At 62.4% G+C, this 19,555-nt stretch overlaps 1 protein-coding gene across 1 annotated transcript in view; it reads right to left on the minus strand.

Annotated features, from left to right (window-relative positions):
* Nucleotides 1-6,443, minus strand: part of TWIST2 (twist family bHLH transcription factor 2) — a 39,229-nt gene extending 32,786 nt beyond the window's left edge. The window contains exon 1 of the mRNA XM_070071476.1: nt 5,799-6,443. Coding sequence (XP_069927577.1) covers nt 5,834-6,316 — 483 coding nt within the window. The 5' untranslated portion in view covers nt 6,317-6,443 and the 3' untranslated portion in view covers nt 5,799-5,833. The remainder of the gene's footprint in view (nt 1-5,798) is intronic.
* Between the last annotated feature and the right edge of the window lie 13,112 nt (nt 6,444-19,555).

The raw sequence follows: 19,555 nt of genomic DNA on the forward strand, positions 1-19,555 counted from the left end.
GAACAGCGGGCAGGGCGCTTGTGCCCATCAGCCGCTAGGCTCTGGGGGCCTTGGCGGGAAGAGAGGACGGGTCCCCTGAGCTGGCAGTGCAGGGCCCGGTGTCCTCTCCCAAGCCTGCCACCCTCTGCTTCCTCCTGGGGGCCCCGCACCCCCCAGTGCCCCGTGGCGCTGTTCGGCCATCACTCCCTGCGTTCGTATCCTGGCTTCGCCGCTCCCGAGGAGACGCAGTACAGAGCTGCCGGGGACGCACGAGCCGTGGAATTGCTCAACGCTGAAGTCGTTCCTGTTCGAAACTGAACAAAACAAGCAAGGGTGCCACGTGACAGCCACGTCCGGGGGGAGCGGGGGGGGGCAGCGGGCAGCTCCTGCTTATTAGTTAATTAGGAGAAGCTCGGTCTTGGAACTGGCGGTCATGTCACAGCCGGGAAAACAGGGAGAAGCGAACGCTACCCTGAAAACCCGGCCTGCGGCACGGACCCTGCGGGCTCCTCACCACCGCTGGGCTCTGGTCCCGGACCCACGCTGAGATAAGTCTCTCCTGTCGGAGCACCAGCCCCGCCAGCTGGCTCTGGCACGGCGGCCCCAGTGCCCGTGCAGCACTGGGACAACTGAAACTGCCCATTTTGCACCCAAGAAATGACCAGGGCCCAGCACACAGCAGGACGCTAGGACACAGCAGGACGCTAGGACACAGCAGGACGCTAGGACACAGCAGGACGCTAGGACACAGCAGGACGCTAGGACACAGCAGGCAAAACACTGCTTGAAAGCAATGGCAAGGACAGCCCAGGGAGGAGGGGGAGTCGCCCCGCACCTGGGCTGCCTGGAGCCCTAGAAACGCCCACCCAGAGCCCCCGCGGTGACGGCTGCTCCCCCACGGGCCCCAGCGTGAGCTCCCACCAACGGCAGCTCAGCACACGTGAGGGTGCGTGGCGGGGAGGGGTGGGAGAGAGGCGCACCGAGGCTGCCGGCCTCTCACACCGGAGGGGAGCACGGGGCGGCGGCGTCACCATGCTGCCTGCAGTCTGCGCCGATTTAAAATTTCAGGACAGTTAATCCTCGGCGAAGATGCGGGTCCCGGGCACGGCGACACCGCGGTGCTCGCCGCGAGAAACCAGAGCGAGCCGGCTCCTCCCCCACGCTCCTACACTTCGCGGTGACTTAGGCATGTCCCGGGAGGTGATAAGGCCTTATTATGTACGCATCAAGGCAAACCACGCGAGGACCAGATTTACTGCATCCAGAGCTTGCTGGGAGTGACCCGCCGCTCCCCGGCCTCGCGCGCTCCCGCGCTGCCCAGCGGCGCTGGGTGAGGGAAGCCGAGCGCAGGCGCTGCTCCACCCGTGTCCGGAGCGTCTGCGGGCAGCTAAGCGGCCTCGGGGCTCCCCGCACCCCCGGGCTCTACTTAAAGAACTGCTTCTCTCCAGAGCCTGCGTGCGTTCCGACTCGCGGAGTGAGGCCACGGCAGCACGCACGGGCAGACCTGCGTGGCACTGGAGCCGAGACAACTCCTGGCCGTGCCTGCCGAGCTGTCCCTCACTCCCCCAGCTGCCCAGAACGTCTGGAAACTTCCGGAGAGGGGTGGACTCAGAATGTAACACGAAGACCAGCACGCCCTGTGGTCTGGGTACAAGGAGCACTTGGGCAGGGCCACCCTGGGCCCTTTCCCTCCCCGGCGAGGCCCCCAGGAGGCCCCCAGCCCTGAGCTCCCTCAGTCTCCCCGCCTGGTACCCTGGAGGGGCGCCGGCTGTGGCCACTCCACCAAGCTCAGCCCCCAGAGCATTGCCGTCTGTCGCATATCAGACCCAGAAGTGCACAGGCACACGGGGAGCCCTCTGCCGCTCCCCCAGCACGCGGGAGCTCAGATGCTGGGGGCACCCCGGAAACCCCTGAACCTGCTCAGGGACGCCCCGCTGAGCTGCAGCCCGTCCTCCTGAGGGAAGGAGGCTCCTGCCCCACTCTTAAAGGATTGGAGAAGTGAAAGTGCCGTTCTCCGTGGGGCCCCTGGGGACGCCGGGCTGCGGGGGCTGCCCCTGGCCACCGGGCACAGGGCAAGATCACGACGGGAAGCAGGCGACCAGCCACCGCCGCTCGGCTCCCGAAGGCGGTGCAGCTGTGGGGGACCCAGCAGTGACATCTGACGCGTGGCTCGGGCTGGGCACTGGCTGTCACACGGGGGGGAGCCTGGGGACGCAGCCCCGTGCTGGCTTTCCCAGGTCTGATCCCGGAGGCGTGACAGCCATCAGCCATCCCCAGAGAACAAGCCCACCGTGCCTCAGTTTACATCAGCAGGAAGATCTCGTCCTCACTGCGCCGTCCTCGTTCCAAAACACGCATCCGGCTGAGGCACGGTTTGACCCAGCCTGGCTACACTGGCAGGTGTGCGGGCGAGCAGAGACTTGGGCTTGGGTTCAGGCTCGGTGTCTCCCTCTCGGCGTGGATGTCCCAGGCCCTGCATCGTGGGTCTCTCCACGGCTTCCATGGACCGTGGACTTGGCAGTTCTGTGTCTGATGATGGCCACCGCACACTTCCTGAAAGCAAACACAGGGTTCCTTGCCGGGGGGGGGGGTGCAGTTTCCAAAATGTCCGTGGAAAATACACGGGAAGAGACACACTCTTTCTGAACGGCTGGGCCCCCTCCCGGGCTGCGGGAGCTACAGAGAATGGCTTCTGGCCGGCCGACCTCGCAGCCACAGGCGGCTCCGTGCTCACGCACACGGCCTGGGGCAGTGCGGCCCTCTGCCCAAAGTGCGGCCTCGGTTTACTGCTCTGGGACAAAGCGCGGCAATAATTGCTCATGCGACTTGCTCTTTCAAATTTAAGGATGCAAGGTGTCTCGTGATAAGTGTGGGTCCACAGGAGGCTGTGCCCGTCACTTGCAGAGACTCCCATGTGGCCAGAGGCCGACCCAGCCCCGGGCCCTGGTCCTGCTTCACAGGCCTCACAGGCACGTGTGCGTGTGCGTGTGCGTGTTCGTGTGCAGAACGCTGCGTGCTTGCATCTCGCGTGTGGACTCGAGGGACCACACGGAACGCTTCCGAGGCAGTTTCTGTTCTCAGAGCTGGGTAGGGGCTGGCTTCTGCGGGCGCCCAGCACTCGGGCTCCATCTTCTTTACGACTTTGTTTCTCGGCTCGGTAACCGGCTCATCTCCTGGCCGCCTGCGGCGCGTTCTTTGCTGGTGGACGGCTTGTGTGTGGTTTGCTTTCTTCAGCACAGGGGCAGACACCAGCAGCCAGGGCTCCGTGCGTGCACGGGGCCCCATGGACACAGGGGAGGGCCTGAGACTACGCCCGAGAGCCGTCGAGAACCAGCCTCTTCACGCGCCCTATAAGCCATTTGCTTTTCACTTTTAAGCCCAAGTCCTGGGGCACGCTCTCTGCTGGGGAGTTGTTCTGAGCCTGGCCTCCGCAGCTTTTCCACCCAGAACAAGATAAAACGCAGCTCTTCAGGCTCCCGACCCGACACTGGAGTTTCCAGAAAACCTCCGTCAAGAGCTACATTGCAAAAGACCTCAGAGGCCACGCCCAGGCCCCCCGGCCCCCAGCCGGCCTGCCGGGCAGCCAGGCCTCCCCGGGCCAGGAGGGATCACCACGGGACGTCTAGGTGGCCGGGAACCGGCCCCTGCACCCCATCCCGCTCGCGCGTCTGCAACAGAACGCTCCTTAACCCCAGGTAGCTCGGCTTTGCTCTCTGCCCCGCGACCATCAGAAGCTCTGGGCTCTGCATTTCTCTCCCACAGGAAGTTAATTTTCTCTGCAGACCACAGGGCAGGGGAACACTCCCAAGAAGGGGGTGGGGGGTGCGGGGCTCACAGGGCTGGGCGGCGGCAGTGGGGGCTTTCTACCCGGAGCAGAGCCGAGCACACCGCAACGCCTTAAAGGACCAGACCACGCGTGGCTCTGCCTCCTACGTGCACCGAACAGAGGGACACAGCTGTCCGTGTGCAGACACCTGATCCGTTGTCTGATTGCGTGTCCAGATCTCAGGCCAGAGCGGCCGTCCAGAGCCAGGGGCTCACTGTGTGCGGGGCTTCTCCCTGCCGGGAAGCACCACGCGAGCGGCTCGGGTACCCGGCTCTTCCGCATCGCGGGAGCTCCTGCGCCGTGTCCACGTCTCTGCTGACACACAGCAGCGGCCCCTCTCAGAGGAGTTGCAAACACCACAGTCCCCTGGCAGTGTTTTCAGGAAACAACCTCCCTGTGACTGCGTTCACGCGCAGGGGCTGCAAAGGGAAGGAGCCAGGGGTGTGCACCTAACAGGCAGCGTCTACTCCAAGAAGCCGGCTTCTGCGACGCACCGATGATCCAAGCACAGTAAAAATACAAACCAGAACCGGGACCCCGGATGGACGCTTGCTTCCCGAGCAGCTCGCCCTTGGCTTTCAGGGATTTTCTGAAGCGAGCTCTCGGTCCCTTCACGTACTCATGACGCACGCTGCCTGTATTTTACACTCTCTGCCGTGTGACTTACGGCGAGGTCTGCTGCAAGCAGTGCGGCCGCTGTGCAATGAAGCTTAGAGGTTCCTTCTCATTCCTGCGCCCTGGGATTTGTTTTCACTAATTTTCTGAGGATCGTTGTGTTGGCACTTCCCTTAAACAAAGCTGTGTGTGTGTGTTTAAAAAAGACGACATTCCTCCTCAGCCGAGCGTGGCACGGCGTGCAAGCCCGAGGAAGTCGCAGAGGCTCATAATTCAGGCAGCAAACCCCGAACCCATCTATTACCCGCTGCAGCGCTCACCCCGCAGCCAACCCAAACTTTCTTTCTAGAGAAATATGTGATTGAGACACTTCCCATCTGTTTGTGAAAGACAAGAGACGAGTCCCACAAGCTCCTCTCTGTTCAAAATGCTTTTTAAAAAAAAGCTATAAAACGGACATGATTTTAGGGGGAGATTTCATCAGAAAGAATTTGCAGGGACGCAAAAGCTAAATGCACCTGTGTTAGCGCAGCCCTCCGTGGCCCCGGCCCGAGCGTGCGGGCACCGGGGCCCGGTCAGGGAGGCCGGCTGGCCCGGAGCCCTCCAGCGCGCAGGCGCCCACAAAGCGGCGAGCCGCGCCGGGACCTCAAGCCTTCCCCGGCCTCCCCACCGGCGGCGCGCGCCCCTCCGCCGGCCCGCACGGCTGCGGCTGCTCCCACCGCGGCTCCGGCGCCCGCGCCCCGCGCCCTGCCTTGCACACGCAAGGCCTCCGTTCCCGGACCCCGACGCCCGCGCTCGCTTGTGGAGCTGGACCCGACCCAGGCGCTCCAGGTTCGAGGCTGCCCGAGCGGTCAACTCCGGGTCCTCTCCCGCCGACCGCTGACAGCCACAGGCTCCGAGCCGCAGTCTCTGCGCCCTTGGCGCGGGGCAGCCCCCGGCTCAGCGGCTGCTCTGGCCCCGGCGCCGCCGACACAGGGCACGGTCCCCCCGCGCTCCCCAGGCAAACCCCGACGGCGGAGCACCCACGGCGCGGGTCGGGTTTCCCTGCAGGAGCGTCGCGCGGGGAACGCGGTCTGGAGCAACTTCCCAGGCGACCTCCGCGGCGAGGGAAGCACAGAGCCGGAGTCCCTGTCTTGCTGCCCCAGGGCGGTCCCGGGTGGTTTCTCCCTAGTGCCACCTCCCCGCCACGGCCACCCACGAGTGGAACAAGAGACCGTTTGTCGACAGCGCGTTCGGACCGCGCCAAAGGGGCTTCACCACCGTCCCCGGCACAGAAGTCGGCCAGAGGCCTGCGGGGCGCCCCGGGAACTCCCAACCGCCCCCCATCCACGCCGCCGCGGCCCCGGAGGCCCCGTCGCGCGCGCGCACACACACCTACCCAGGCGCGCGGGTCCGGAGGCGGGAGGCGCGGCGCTAGTGCGAGGCGGACATGGACCACGCGCCCTCCATGCGCCACACGGAGAAGGCGTAGCTTAGGCGCTCGTGGGCCACGTAGCTGCAGCTGGTCATCTTATTGTCCATCTCGTCGCTCTGCAGGACCTGGTAGAGGAAGTCTATGTATCTGGCGGCCAGCTTGAGAGTCTGGATCTTGCTCAGCTTGTCCGACGGCAGCGTGGGGATGATCTTGCGCAGCGCGGCGAAGGCCTCGTTGAGCGACTGCGTGCGCTGGCGCTCACGCACGTTGGCCAGGATGCGCTGGCTCTGCAGCTCCTCGAAGGACTGCGCGCTCGGGCTGCCTTTCTTCCCGCGCTTGCCCGGGGTCGGGCTGCCCTCCTCGCTCGACTTCTTACTGTAGCGCCGCTTCCGGCCGAAGCGCTTGGGCTGCCGCTCCAGCTCCTCCTCGCTGGTGCCCAGGCTGTCCACGGGGGACACGGGCGAGCTGGAGCCCTCCTCCATGGCGCCCGCGCGGCGCGCGTGGGGCTGGGGGCGCCGGGGCGCCGTGCGCGCGCTCGCGGGGTTGCTGCTGGGGCTCTGGTTGCGAGGCCGGCCGGTGCAAAACCGAGGTCTCCCGGGGAGAGGAAGTTATTTTAACTTTTTTGGAAACTCTAGCCGGGCTGGGCCGCTAAATAGTTGTCAGGAGCGAGGGCGGCGCGCTGATTGGCCGCCGCGGCCGGGGGGCAGGGCGAGCGCGCTCCAGGGCCTGCGCCGGCCGCCCCAGTCCCCCCACTCCCCCCCCCCCCCAGCCCGGCGCGCCACTTTCAGTTTTGCCTCTCCGGCGGCCCCGGCCGCGGCCCGCATCGCCCCAAGACGCGGTCCTCGCGCGCCGCCCGCGCCCTCGCCGCGGGCCGCTCGGAGCCCACGCCCGACCGGGCCTGGCTTTGTCTCCGCCTCCCCAGGGAGAGGGGGCCGCGCCGGGCCGCTGAGTCTCTGGCCGGGTGCAGGAGGCATTCCGAAGCCAGATGCGCTCCCCGGAGGTGAGGACGCGACCTGGAACCTCTCTGGGAGCACCCAGTCCCGAGTGCGCCTTCGCTGGCCCCGGGAGGGCGCACACTCGGGCCTGAGGCTGGAGCGCGTGTGGACACTCGGTGCGGTCCGGAGACGCCCGTCTCCACTCGCGCACCGCCCGTCCCGGCCACCCCGCGCGATGGGGCCCGCTTCCCGCGCCCGCTGCCTGGGGAGTGCCTGCCCCGACGCCTGTCCCCAGCTGTCCATTGAAGTGCTGTTAAAGCCGGGCGCCGCAGCGAGCCTCTGCGGGAGCGCCCAGTGCCCGGGGCGCCGCCTTGCCCCGCCGCGTCCTCCCGGCTCCTCTCGGCCTGCCGCGCACCGAGAACGCCCTGGAGCTCTCCCGGCGCTGGGCGCCCGCGGGCGCAGGGCGGCGGGAGAGCGGGGCCTGGCCTCGGTGGGCAACACCGCGGACCCCGGCCCCGCGCCATCTGGACGCAGAGCGCGAGCGCGTTTGAAGTGGTTCCTGGCCCTTTGTTCGCCAGGCCGCTCTGGCTCCGGGTCTGGAGGTGGTTTACGGCTTCGATGCCTTTGAACCTATTCCCAGGTGACCGGGGCTCAATTAGGCCGGGGCTGGAGCGGGGCTGTTGGGCGAGCCGCGTGATCAAGGGCGGGCCGGGCCTTTTTATGGAAGTGGAACGCGGGCCGGGGAGCCCTTGGCCTGGCCTGCTCCCCGCGCTGGCCCTGCGTGGCCGGTGGCCCTCTTCCTGGGGCCTGGCTCTGGGGGATGTTCTCCCCAGCAGTCGGTACCCCGGAGTGGCGACGCCAGCGTGCAGCCTATGGTGGCTTGGAGATGTGCGGTCCTGGCCGCAGAGTCTGCTAGCTGCCTCTCCCGCGGGCGCACCCACAGGGCCTCGGCTCTGGGCAGCGCCACAGCAGCGGATCTGGCCTGGGAGAGGTGGTCGCTGTGTCCCTTTCTTTACAATTCTTGAATAAAAATGTAAGGAACGAAAGTGAGCGGCTGGGGCCTCCCCACCGAAAGTGCTGTGGGGCACAGCCTGCCCTTTGTGGACCGGGCCCTTCTCTGCTGGGTTCAGAGCGGCCCCTGGGGCCATTTGAGCTCCTAGCAACCCCGGGGCCCTCAGGTAGGGGAGCCCCGGGAGCCAGCGCCTGGTTTCCAGCCTGGCTTTAAGGAGCAGTGACCTCGGCCCTTTGCCAACCGAGAGGCAGCCGGGTGGGCTCGCTCTGTGTCTCCGGCTCCTCTCTCTCCGCCAGGGGGGAGTTCAGCTTCAACCAGCTGGGGAGCAGCCCTGGGCAGGGGTGCCTGGGAAGTGGGGTGCAGGCTGCACGCTCAGGGGAGTCCACCCAGACCCCAGTGGGCGCCCTGTGCGTTTTCGCCGTCAGCAGCCCAGTTGAATAATCTGGGTAACGTTTCTTATCTTTTCTGTTTTAAAATCCTTGAGCAATGAGCAGACGACGTGGCATCTGGCGTCCTGGTGAGGCTGGGGTGGCGGCATCGGGAGGGGCTCCCTCAGTGTCTGCCCTGGGAGCCTCGGGCGGTCACCAGGCTGCAGTGACCGGCTCGCCTAGGGGCTGAAGGGCCAGCGACTTCCAGGAGTATTTCCAGTGTCACCAGCAGGCTGGCGGGAGAAGTGACAGTCAGCACTTCCCAGATGTTTTTTTTTCAAGGCTGCCTGCACTGAAACCCGAATGAAAAAGTAATCAATTTAGGAAATAATACCCAGGTTATTGCTGTATTCGATTTTTTTTTTGCTTTAATAATCAAGCCAGTGGTAAGGCTAATAAAACCGATTTAATAATATCAGGAGCAATAAAGCGTATTTGTGTGTGAATATCCGTTGTGGGACCACCCAGGCTCATGCGGGTTTGGATTAAATGTCGAGCAATAAGGGTCCGTGGAGGTCGGTGTTAGTTCGTGGTGTGTTCATTCCTGTGGGCTCAGGGAAAGCTCGTCAAGGCTGCTTTCCATGCGTGTAAGAAGACAGCGTGCTTTGTCTCGCGTGGCTTCGTGTGTTTTGGAGCTGCCTGCGGTGAGCAATTCTGAAAGATTCTCGTCTCCCTGAGGCAGCAGGGACGCGAGGCGATACATTGTTTCCACAGCTCACTGGAGGGCCCTTAGCCTGGCGCTGGTCTTGAATTTCATCTAGAACCTCAGCTGCTAGAATTGTCGCCTGGTGCCAGTCTTGGCGGCCAAGCAGTCCTGGGCTTTCCTGGAACTACAAAGTCTGCACTTGCTCAGATCTGAAAAATGTTGACAACCCCTGAAGAGCTACAGGGAGGATAAATCTCTATGCTCAAATGCTGACCTGTCCCTTATCCAGGCACCTGTGCAGGTGTGCGCAGCTGTGCCGTCAGGCACACCGGGCCGTGAGGTAACTGAAGGACTTAAAGGGACCCAGAGGCAGCAGTCGGATGTTTTCAAGAGACAGGAGAAAAACCCTGTTTATGGGAGGGAATCAGCCCAGCAGATTGTAAATCAATGATGCTGGTCAAGATCGCTGTCAATGACGTTGGTCCAGATTGACAGCCACGTCTCCCAGCAAAACAGCAGTGAGCGTTTGCAGAGCTGGTTCTTTGGTGTTGCCAACTGGCCCCAGTGCCACACGCTGCGTGGGTCTGTCCTCATGGGAGAGGCCTGTACGTGAGGTGCCTGTGAGCTTCCGGGGCTCAGGTCGCAGAGGTGCACTCTTTTTTTTTTTAATTTAAAGATTTTATTTATTTATTTGAGAGGTAGAGTTACAGACAGTGAGAGAGAGAGAGACAGAGAGAGAGGTCTTCCATCCGCTGGTTCATTCCCCAGTGGGCCGCCACAGTTGGAGCTGCGCCGATCTGAAGCCAGGAGCCAGGAGCTTCTTCCAGGTCTCTCATGCGGGTGCAGGGGCACAAGGACTTGGGCCATCTTCTACTGCTTTCCCAGGCCACAGCAGAGAGCTGGATCCAAAGTGGAGCAGCCAGGACTAGAACCGGTGCCCATATGGGACGCCAGTGCCACAGGCAGAGGATTAACCCACTGAGCCACAGCGCCGGCCCCCAGAGGTGGACCCTTGAGGATGCCGTAGCAGAGCAGTGGCATTTCGGACAGACTGGAGCTTTGAAATCCATTGTCGTGAGGGAAAATCTCCTGGACCACATGCTGTGGCTTTATTTTTAGCAGGGCTGTGTGCCTCGCGCCCTGCCCCCTCCCTCTGGGGCTTCCGTCATCCAGCACATTCCGAAGTGTGACGAGCAGATGGTGGGGTGGGCGTGGCGTGGGCTGACTGAGCAGGCTTTTTATTTTTTCCAGTTCTAAAATCCAGGGCTTAAGCATGAAGATGCGTCTTCAATCTCATAGTGCAATACAGTGTATTCCTGGTGAAGCGCATCAGAACATTCTGGAAGCCAACAAAGGATGAGCATCTGCCCACACGGAAGCAGTGACCGATGGGGCGGGGCTGTGCTTGAGGCTGGGACAAATGTCCACAGCGCGCAGCACCGCCAGGCTTGTCCCCTTTCAGACCCACCTTGAGCCACAACGGGGCAGGTAGCCGGGCCCGTGCCACCCACACGGGAGACCTGGGTTGTCCCCAGCTGCTGGCTCCAGCCTGGCCGCCGTGGGCCTCTGGGGGTGAGCCCGCTCACTCTCACGTGCGGGCAACCTGTGTCTCATGCTGTCAGCCCCCACTTGGTCCCTGGGAGAATCCTCCCTCTCCACAAAAAGGCGGGTGGGGCCCCACCCCGCCTCCCTCTGTCCACCTTTCTCCCTGGACTATAGCTCGCAGGAACTTCCAAGTGGCCTTTCTCAGGCCCTGGCGGCCCTGGTCTGCAGGGGCCGCGGAAGGGGAGCAGTCAGGTGCTCGGCTCAGGCTCGGCTTCCCGGCTGTCCGCAGGGCTGTCTGTAGGCGCGGAGTGGAGAGTGGCTCTGGCAGCGCTGGGGCAGGAGCAGCGAGGCTGGGCCACGTGGCAGCAGCTCCCCGCTGCAGTGCTGGGAGTCGGTCTGGGGGCTCTGCCGAGGGCATTTGCTCAGCTCCACGCACAGTTCCATCCCCTCCTCCACGGGGTCACCTCCCACTTAGACCGCCCCACGCCCGGACCCTGGCCTGGACGGTGGACCCCAGGGCCCGCCCTGATCCCGACATCACGCACATCCGCTGGCCTGTGGGCGTGCCAGCCCCTGGCAAACACACGAGCACTGTGAAGATGCAATCAGGGCCGACCGTGCCGCAGCCCGGAGGCCTTGAACTTGGGCTGTGCCCAGATGTCAGAGAGAAAATAACAACAGGAAGATCAAACAAGACGTAAACAGGACGGGAGAAGGAGCAGAGGACCCGGTGGAAGGTTAGACGTCGGAATTACAGAAATGTTTTAATTCTAAATAATCAAATCAGAATGGAAAGGGAGTCCACAGCCACTCCACGCTGACCGCGCCCGATCTCCTCTGATCTCAGAAGCTAAGCAGGGTCGGGCCTGGTGAGCACTCGGATGGGAGAATGGAAAGAGAACCGAGTGTGCGCACCTGCTTCTGTGCCGCGAGAGCGATGCCCACAGGATTAACCCGCGGTCGCCGTCGCACACGGAGCACAGGGACCTGCACAGGGCCTGGGCGCTTCCATGTCCTGTTTCCAGGGATAAAACTGTCACTGTTGTTCTCAAACTACATCGCGAGCAAAGACAAATGAATAAATGTGTCCACATATTTGGGAATTAGGATTTCTTGCCTCAAAGAACAGAAACGCAAACATCAAATGAAAGAAGAGATGAAACCGATGGCGTAACTCATCGGAAGTGCCAGCTGCGGACTTGGGATGTGTTTGCTCTTGAACAGCGTTTCCTGGTCCCAGCCGGTGAGGAGACCAAACACCCACACTGACCCTGGGCAGCAAGCCTTGCTTGGGGCCGTGCTGTGACCAGTCCTCGAAGAGACAGAGGGACAGAGGCCGGAGCAAGCTGTAGAGGTCAGCGTGCCACACCTCCTGCCAGAAGGCGGGGAATTGACAGTGCCCCCGGGGTCCAGAGGACCCAGGAGCAAACCCAAAACAGGGCTGGGGCCAAGACAGGGCAAGGAGAAGCACCCCATGGCTCATGGCGGCCGTCAGATAAAAGTCCCATTGGCCACTTTAGGCTGACGCCCGGAAAGGAGCCCATGACTGAAACTGGCAGAGGAAAGAACCGAGGGAGGGGCCGGACCTCTGCCCTCCAGGTGTCCCTGGGAAAACGGGGCACCCTATGGAGCCGTGCAGCTCCCCAAGGAAGCCCTGGCAGAGGAAGGGATGCGGGTGCTGCCGCTCCATGCTAGCAGACCCCTCGGCACAACAGGTGCACCTCCTGGGAGCAGCCTGGCACCACCCACGCCCCTGGCCTGGCAGCCGGTTCCAGGAGACCAAGGTGAGCACGCACAGGTTCCATGGTGCCACGGGGTGCAGCCGGGTCTCGCCCCTCCCTTGCTGGGCCCCCTGTGAGGCACTTACGTAGCAGCCATTACTGCGGTGATCCGTAGGGCCCGCTGTCTGGCCGAGGTCGTGCCCACGGACGGGAGTGAGAGCGCTGACTCCCCATTCCCATAATGCTGGCCTCCCAGCAGCCCGCCCCCTACAGTGTCCCCCGACCACAGCCCCCACACAGCCACGAGACTGCACCCTCTCATTTAGTGCCTTGAAACACCGATCATTTTATTTGCTCAAATTCCGTGGACCAGCGTTTGGGCTGTGCTCCACTGGGTGGGTTTTTTCTGGCAGAACCGTGGCCGCACTCTTGTCGTGGCTGGGCTCCGTGGCGCTCCTCCTCGTGGCCCCTCCAGTGGGCTCGCTTGAGCTCATCCTCAGTGTGCCCTGGGGACCCCCGGCAGCCCAGGGCAGCATGCCGTGCAAGCCCTCGCTCGTAGCACATTTGCTGGGGGCAGCGTGGTCACAAGGCCACCGCGCAGCACTGAGTGGCAGCTCTGTGTGTGCGTGTGTGTACATGTGTATGTGTCTCTGTGTCTGTGCATGTGTGTCTGTGTGTACATGTGTGTGTGCATGTGTGTGTCTCTGTGTCTGTGTGTACGTGTGTGTCTGTGTCTGTGCATGTGTGTGTCTCTGTGTCTGTTGTCTCTGTGTGTACATGTGTGTGTCTCTGTGTCTGTGCATGTGTGTGTCTCTGTGTCTGTTGTCTCTGTGTGTACATGTGTGTGTGTGTCTTTGTGTGTACATGTGCGTGTGTCTGTGCATGTGTGTGTCTCTCTGTGTGAGTGTGTGTATGTGTCTGTCTCTGTGTGTGTCTCTGTGTATATGTCTATGTGTGTACGCGTGTCTGTATGTATGTCTGGGTGTGTCTATGTGTGTCTGTGTCTGTGTTGGCTGGGTATCTGTGTGTGTGCATGTCTGTGTGTGTATATGCATATGTCTATGTGTGTATGTATGTGTGTGTGTATGTGTGTGTCTGTGTTTCTATGTTGGCTGGGTATCTGTGTGTGTGCCTGTGTTTCTGTGTCTGTGTATCTGTGTGTGCCCATGTGTGTGTGCGTGTCTGTGTGTGCGTGTGTATGTGTGTGTCTGTGTGTATGTGTGTCTGTGCGTGTTGGGGAAGGGTGCCACTGTCCCCACAGACCTGGCCGTGACTCCCGTGGCTCTTTGTGGCTGTGTATCTGTGTGTGTGTCTGTGTGTGCACATGTGTATCTGTGTGTGTGTCTGTGTGTGCATGTGTGTGTGCGTGTGTCTGACTCCGTGACTCCTGTGGCCCCCTTCTTTGTGGCTGTGTATCTGTGTGTGTGTCTGTGTGTGCACGTGTGTATCTGTGTGTGTGTATGTGTGTGCATGTGTGTGACTCCATGACTCCCGTGGTCCCCTTCTTTGTGGCTGGCCACCATCTGCAGAGGGACGCCTGCAGCTCTTGCCCCGAGAGCCCCGGGGGATTGCAGCGTGGGCCTGGCGTCCCTGTCACCCCGGGCAGGCAGGGGCCGTCACGGTTCAGCCCAGACCTCACCTCTGCCATCAGTCGTGCCTGCTACCAGTAGCCCAAGCTCTCTCAGCTCAGATCCCCCCGCCCCCTGCCATGAACTTTCGGCTTCTCCCTGGGTTGGGGGAGGGGACCGGGGGTCCGAGTGCTCTGCGGGGACTCTGTTGGGGCCAGCAGGGGTGGGAGTGGCCACTGCTGTCGCCTTTCTCCTCTCTCTGAACTTGGCGTTGCTGCCTATCTGGTTCCTTAGTCCGTTTCTCGAGGGACTTGGGGGAAGGGGCAGACACTGGAACAAGCCACCATTTTTAGTTGCAACTTAAAAAGCTGACAAGCAGCTTAGAAGCACAGGCTGTGGTGTTCTTGCATATGCTGGAAGGTTCCAGAAGGGGCCAGTGAAGAGCCAGGCGGCCCTGTGCCCTCCTCTATGCCCCGTTACCGACCCTCAGGGTGGGAGGGGCCCGGGGCCAGCAGGGAGCTAAGGCCGCCAGCGGCCTGGGGACCGAGGCACGCTGTCCTGGCCGTCTGACGGGTGTTCACCTGTTCAGGGGCTGCAGGCTCGGAGCGCTGTGCCCAGACGGGGCGGGACGACCTCACTGCCGGGCCCTCGGCAAGGCACCGGTCCCGGGGTCACCGTCGGCGATGCTCTGGGACCAGAGGCAGGCTTTCTCCCCCCTCTCCAGCTGCGTGCAGGAGACACTCACAGGGTGGAAAACTCACTTCCGGTTCCCTAGAATTTAAACAGGCATCTGCGGAAGCAGAATTGTCCTCTCTCCCCGGCCCCGGCCTCGGGACCAGCGTGGACACGACACAGCACTCCGCACGCCTTGAGGGACTGTCGCTCACCGTGTGGGGGGCCCTGAGCACACGCCCACGGTGCAGTGCGCTGCCGGCTGGAACAGACCACGCTGAGCCCACACGCGGGCCGGGGCCTGGGAGAGACTCAGCGCGGAGCGAGGCGGTGCCAGCAGAGGAGGGACGAGAAGCACTCCACCCAGGACCCAAAACAGAAAAGAGGCGTTAACGCCCTGCGGGGGCAACAGCCCTGGGCTGGGACCACCGGGGCGCAGCGCTTGGCGGCCTGTAGGTGCGGGTGACAGAGACACAACCCAGAAAGGAATGCGCTGGCTCACTGCTTGGGAGGCTCGGGTTGGGCTGGCTTCAGGCTCAGCAGGGTCCAGGAGCTTCAGTGACGTCACCTCCTCGCCCCCACCACACGCTTCAGCGCTGCTTCCCGCCGTGTGTGGGCCTCCCTCCCTCGGATGACAGTGTGCCGTGCCAGGGTCGCATCCTCCCGGGACAGCGACGCTAATCAAACACAGCCTCCCCTTTCGCTCCAGGAGAGGAGGAGGGGACCGGGGGCCCTGGCCTGCTCGGCTGTGGCGCTGAGCCCAGGTCCACCGGCCAGGCTGGGTGCCCTTGCCGGGGGGAGTCCCCACTGGAGGAGATGCTGGGATGATGGACAAGGCGCACCCCCCCCGGGGGGCGGGGGCGGGGGTGCAGCCCTGAGGAAGAAGGCGGGGGCCGGGCTGGGAGGTCTCGTGGACTCGGGGCCTCTGGCCGCGTGTGGGGCAGCTGTGCCTCACTCGTTCAGATCTTGAAGGCACGGAATTCGAGGCTGATATATCACACAGGCCCAGCGCCGTGGGCAGGCGGGCGGGGAAAGCACGGGGCACCTCCCCGGGCTGCCCCCCCCAGCAGGGCCTCAGTGTCCCTCCTGGAGTAAGGATCTGGTGGCCCTGGTGGTGTCTTGGGCTCGTTTTCAGGCACTGAGTTGCTGCACGCGGACTTAAACCAGGCCACACACCGCCGCTCGCTGCCTTCCACGGCCGGGCTCAGCGAGCGTGGCTGCCTGGCTCGCTCTGCATCCGTGCAGCGGACGCTGGCAGCCACCCAGGCCCCGACCCCTCTCAAGGCCCCTGCCCGGCTGTGGCCCGGTCATAAACTCTGCTGGGGGGTCACGGGGATTTATTGCGCCCCGAACCTTAGAGACGACGGATGACGGTCTCTTCCCCCGTGACACTTTTGAGCTTTAGCAGATCTTAAATGAAAACGAGACGCCTGTGTCAAAATGTTCTCTAGAAAACTTTAAATTTCACTTACACAGTCCTCAGTCCTTATCAAAATAAACGCCGGGCTGGGCCTCACACGTTCTGAGCAATAAACTCGGAATTAAACGCGTGCGCTAAAACTCTGATTATACCTCCGATGTAAAAACACATCAAAGGCGTGTTCTGGGCAGGGTCTGGAGCGCAGCAAATTCCTCTTTTATTTGCCAGGGCAGTGGGGCCGGGGGAGGAGAGGCCGCGGCAGGACAGTGCGTGGGGGCTGTGGGGCACACGCGAGGTCTCCGGGCCACGCATGTGTCCCAAACCCCATTTCCCGACTTTCTTCATCTCCTCCCAGAGGAGAGAGCGGCTGAGAGCTGGGGGCAGTGCGGGGCCGGGAAGCCCACCAGGGGAGGAAGCCTGCCCGCCCCCGGCTGTCCCTGGTCTCTGTCTCCCCTCCCCTCCCCTTAGGGCCAGGCTGGCTGAGCTCCGGGAGGAACATGGCGGATACCTCCCAGCCCCGAGCAGCACGGCGTCCCCTCTGCCTCCCTGGCCACTCACGAATGTTCCGGGTGTGAGAGCGGCTGCCCTGGGGCCGGCACGAGGGTCTCCTTCCTGCACTGACAGACACGGCAGTCGCCGCAGTCGCCGACGGCTCAGTCCTCAGTTCAGCTCAGCATTGCCACCCAGAAGGCCGCTGGGACCTGCCTGTGTGGGTGAGGAAGAGGAAGGTGAGGAGGGGGGGAGGAGGGGGAGAGGAGAGGAGGAGAGGAGGGGGAGGAGGGAAGGGAAGAGGGGGCGGAGGAGGAGGAGGGCAGAAGGGAAGGGAGGAGAGGAGGGAGAGGAGGGGAGGGGTGGAGGGGAGGAGGGGGAGGAGGGAAGGGTGGAGAGGAGGGGGAGGAGGGAGAGGAGGGGAGGGGTAGAGGGGAGGAGGGGGAGGAGGGGGAAGAGGGGGAGGGGAGGAGAGAGGAGGGGGAGGGGAGGAGGGGAGGAGGGGAGCAGGGGAGCAGGGGGGGACTTGGTGAGGAGGGACCTGGGTGACGTCTGTGGCTGACGTGGACCGTGGCTGTCATTTCTCACTCGCTGGAGTTGGTGGTTTGGAGAACCTGGAGCCCTGGGTTCATCCGGGGAGGTTCCCATGCACACATCTGAGCGGTGGATCCACACTGGTGCCCGAGACTCCTCGGTGCTCAGCTCAGGAGAAACGGCCGCTGTGCAGAGGAAGGGGCTGTCCTGGGGGTGGCGGACCGAGTGCTGATGGTTCCCTCATCCTGTGCGTCCCCGGAAAGGAAGTGCCAGGTCCCACGTCCGGTTCCACACAGTCGCGCGTGCCCCCGGAAGCGAGTGCTCCGTCCCTCGTCGGGTTCCGTACACTCCTGCTGGAGAGCGGACCCAGCGCCCAGGGCGGGAAGTGGATCCACGCTTGTTCCAGTCCACTCTTCTGCGAAGGATCCTTTACGTACACTAAAGCTCACCCGTTCTGAATTGAGACTTGGTTCATTCTGACGGTGCCAAGGCGCTCCCCAGCCCAGAACGTTCCTGTCTTTCCAGAAAGTTCTCTGCCCCCCTTTGCACTCGGATCCCCTGGCGGCTTCAGGCGTGGGCGTCGTGCAGTTTACTTTCATTGCTAATGATGCTTTGACGTCCTGGGGACTCGCAGCCCTCCCAGGGTCAGCTCGTGCCCCGCTGTGTGACCACCAGTGCCCCCCCTGCCGTCTGGGACCCTAACCCCCGGGCCATACCTGACCGCCGAGACCACCTTCATAGCCCAGAGGCTGCTGGAATTCTCCAGAGCGCACTCAGGCTGCCCCCTGGCCGTGCCTCCCCCCGACAGCCGCACTCCAGGCTCCAGTCCCCATTCACACATCAGCTCTGCCCGTGTGTGTCCCTGTGCGGGCCAGTCCCCTGGTGCTGAGAGTCCTGAGTGGGAGACGTCTCCCTCCTTGACAGTGGCTTCTCCGTCTGCCTGTCTAAGCACAATTGAGAGAGGGAGCGAGGAGTGAGGTGAACCTTTGATCCACTGATTCACCCTCCAGACGGCTGCAGCAGTCAGGACCGGGCCAGGCTGAAGCCGGGAGCCTGGAGATTCCTCCGTGTCTCCCGTGTGGGTGCAGGGGCCCAGGCACACAAGCCGTCCTCAGTTGCATGAAGAGGGGGCTGGATGGGAAGTGGAGTGGCTGGGACCCGGTACTGCGGACGGCAGCTCAGCCCTCTGGGTGAAACCGTACCTGAGTGAAACTCATCCCAAGTGTGTTTTAGAGCAAGGGCCTGGGGAGGGGCTGCTTCATGGGATGGGGCTTCCATCTGGGGTGCTGAGACATCTGGGAATTGGTGGCGGCAGTGCTGTGCCTGCCCAGAAGTCGCCTGGACGTCCTTTGCATTTTATCACACAGTCCGACTCCTCTGCATGGCGCTTGGAGCTCGCTGTGCCCCGCGTCATCGGCTCCTGCTGTCCCAGGAGGTGCCTGCTTTGTCACGGCGCTGCTCTCTCACATTTCCCCAGTGACAAGTAAGCCTGGCAATTTTTTAAAATATTTATTTATTTATTTATTTGAAAGTCAGAGTTATGCAGAGAGAGAAGGGGAGAGAGAGAGAGAGAGAGAGAGAGAGAGAGGTCTTCCATCCGCTGGTTCACTCCCCAGATGGCCGTAATGGCTGGAGCTGCACTGATCTGAGGCCAGGAGCCAGGAGCTTCCTCTGGGTCTCCCACGTGGGTGCTGGGGCCCAAGGACTTGGGCCATCTTCCACTGCTTTCTCAGGCCACAGCAGAGAGCTGGATCAGAAGTGGAGCAGCCGGGACTTGAACCGGCGCCCATATGGGATGCTGGTGCTGCAGGTGGCGGCTTTACCTGTTACGCCACAGCGCTGAGCCAAGCCTGGCACTTTTTTTCCACCCAACGTCATTTTTATTCTGAAGTGCTTTTTAACCCAGAAGCCTTTTGTTTAAGCAATACAAACTCCATTCATTCATAAATGCAGCTTTAGGGGCATGGAGATTCTCCCACCACTCTCCCACCCCTCCTCCTCCTCCCTCTCCTAGTCCCAGTCTTATTTTTTACTGAGATCTATTTTTTAATTAACTTTACACACATGAGATTAATTCTGTACTGAGAGTTCAACAAATAATGTGAAAAAAAAAAAAAAAAAGAAAGACCCGTTCCTCAGCTGTTCAAAGGCATCGCATCTCCAAGTGTCAGGTTCACTTCTGAAGCAGTTTCACATTCAAACGCAGGGACAGCATCCGGGAGCTCCCTAATCTTACAAGCCAAAGCGGCAGGACGGGAGCCAAGAACTATGTGGGCACAGTAAGTCCCTGGTCTGTGGAACTCACCAGGTTCGGCTGCTCGGCTCTTCCGCCTGGGACCTGGCCTTGGGCCCCACCCTGCGTTTCCCGGTCAAGTTTCTGTTCTCCAGCCTGCAGAGAGGGGTGCCGCTCCGCAGTGCTGACAGTGTCCCTCAGACGTGACCACCTGGGCCACCCCGGGACGTGACCTTGGTTGCCAGGAGGTGGTGCCTACCAGTGTCTGCCCGGTGAGGTCGCCTTCCTCCACTGGCAGGAAGATCCGCAGGGCCCTGCTGGGGGCTGGGGGGGAGTCCCCGTTTCTAGCCCACCTCCCTCAGTGACCCACACAACAGCTATCACTGTGCTGTTTGCCTGGCGCCGGCTTTCTGTGTCCTCTGTTTCTTGTCTATTTGTTTAGGGAGTGATTTCTCCTCCCCCATTATCTGCCTGGGGTTCGAATTTACCCATATTTGTTCTTTGCATCACAATCCCAT

Source organism: Oryctolagus cuniculus, chromosome 3 (assembly GCF_964237555.1).
Source record: "Oryctolagus cuniculus chromosome 3, mOryCun1.1, whole genome shotgun sequence".
Lineage (NCBI taxonomy): Eukaryota > Metazoa > Chordata > Mammalia > Lagomorpha > Leporidae > Oryctolagus > Oryctolagus cuniculus.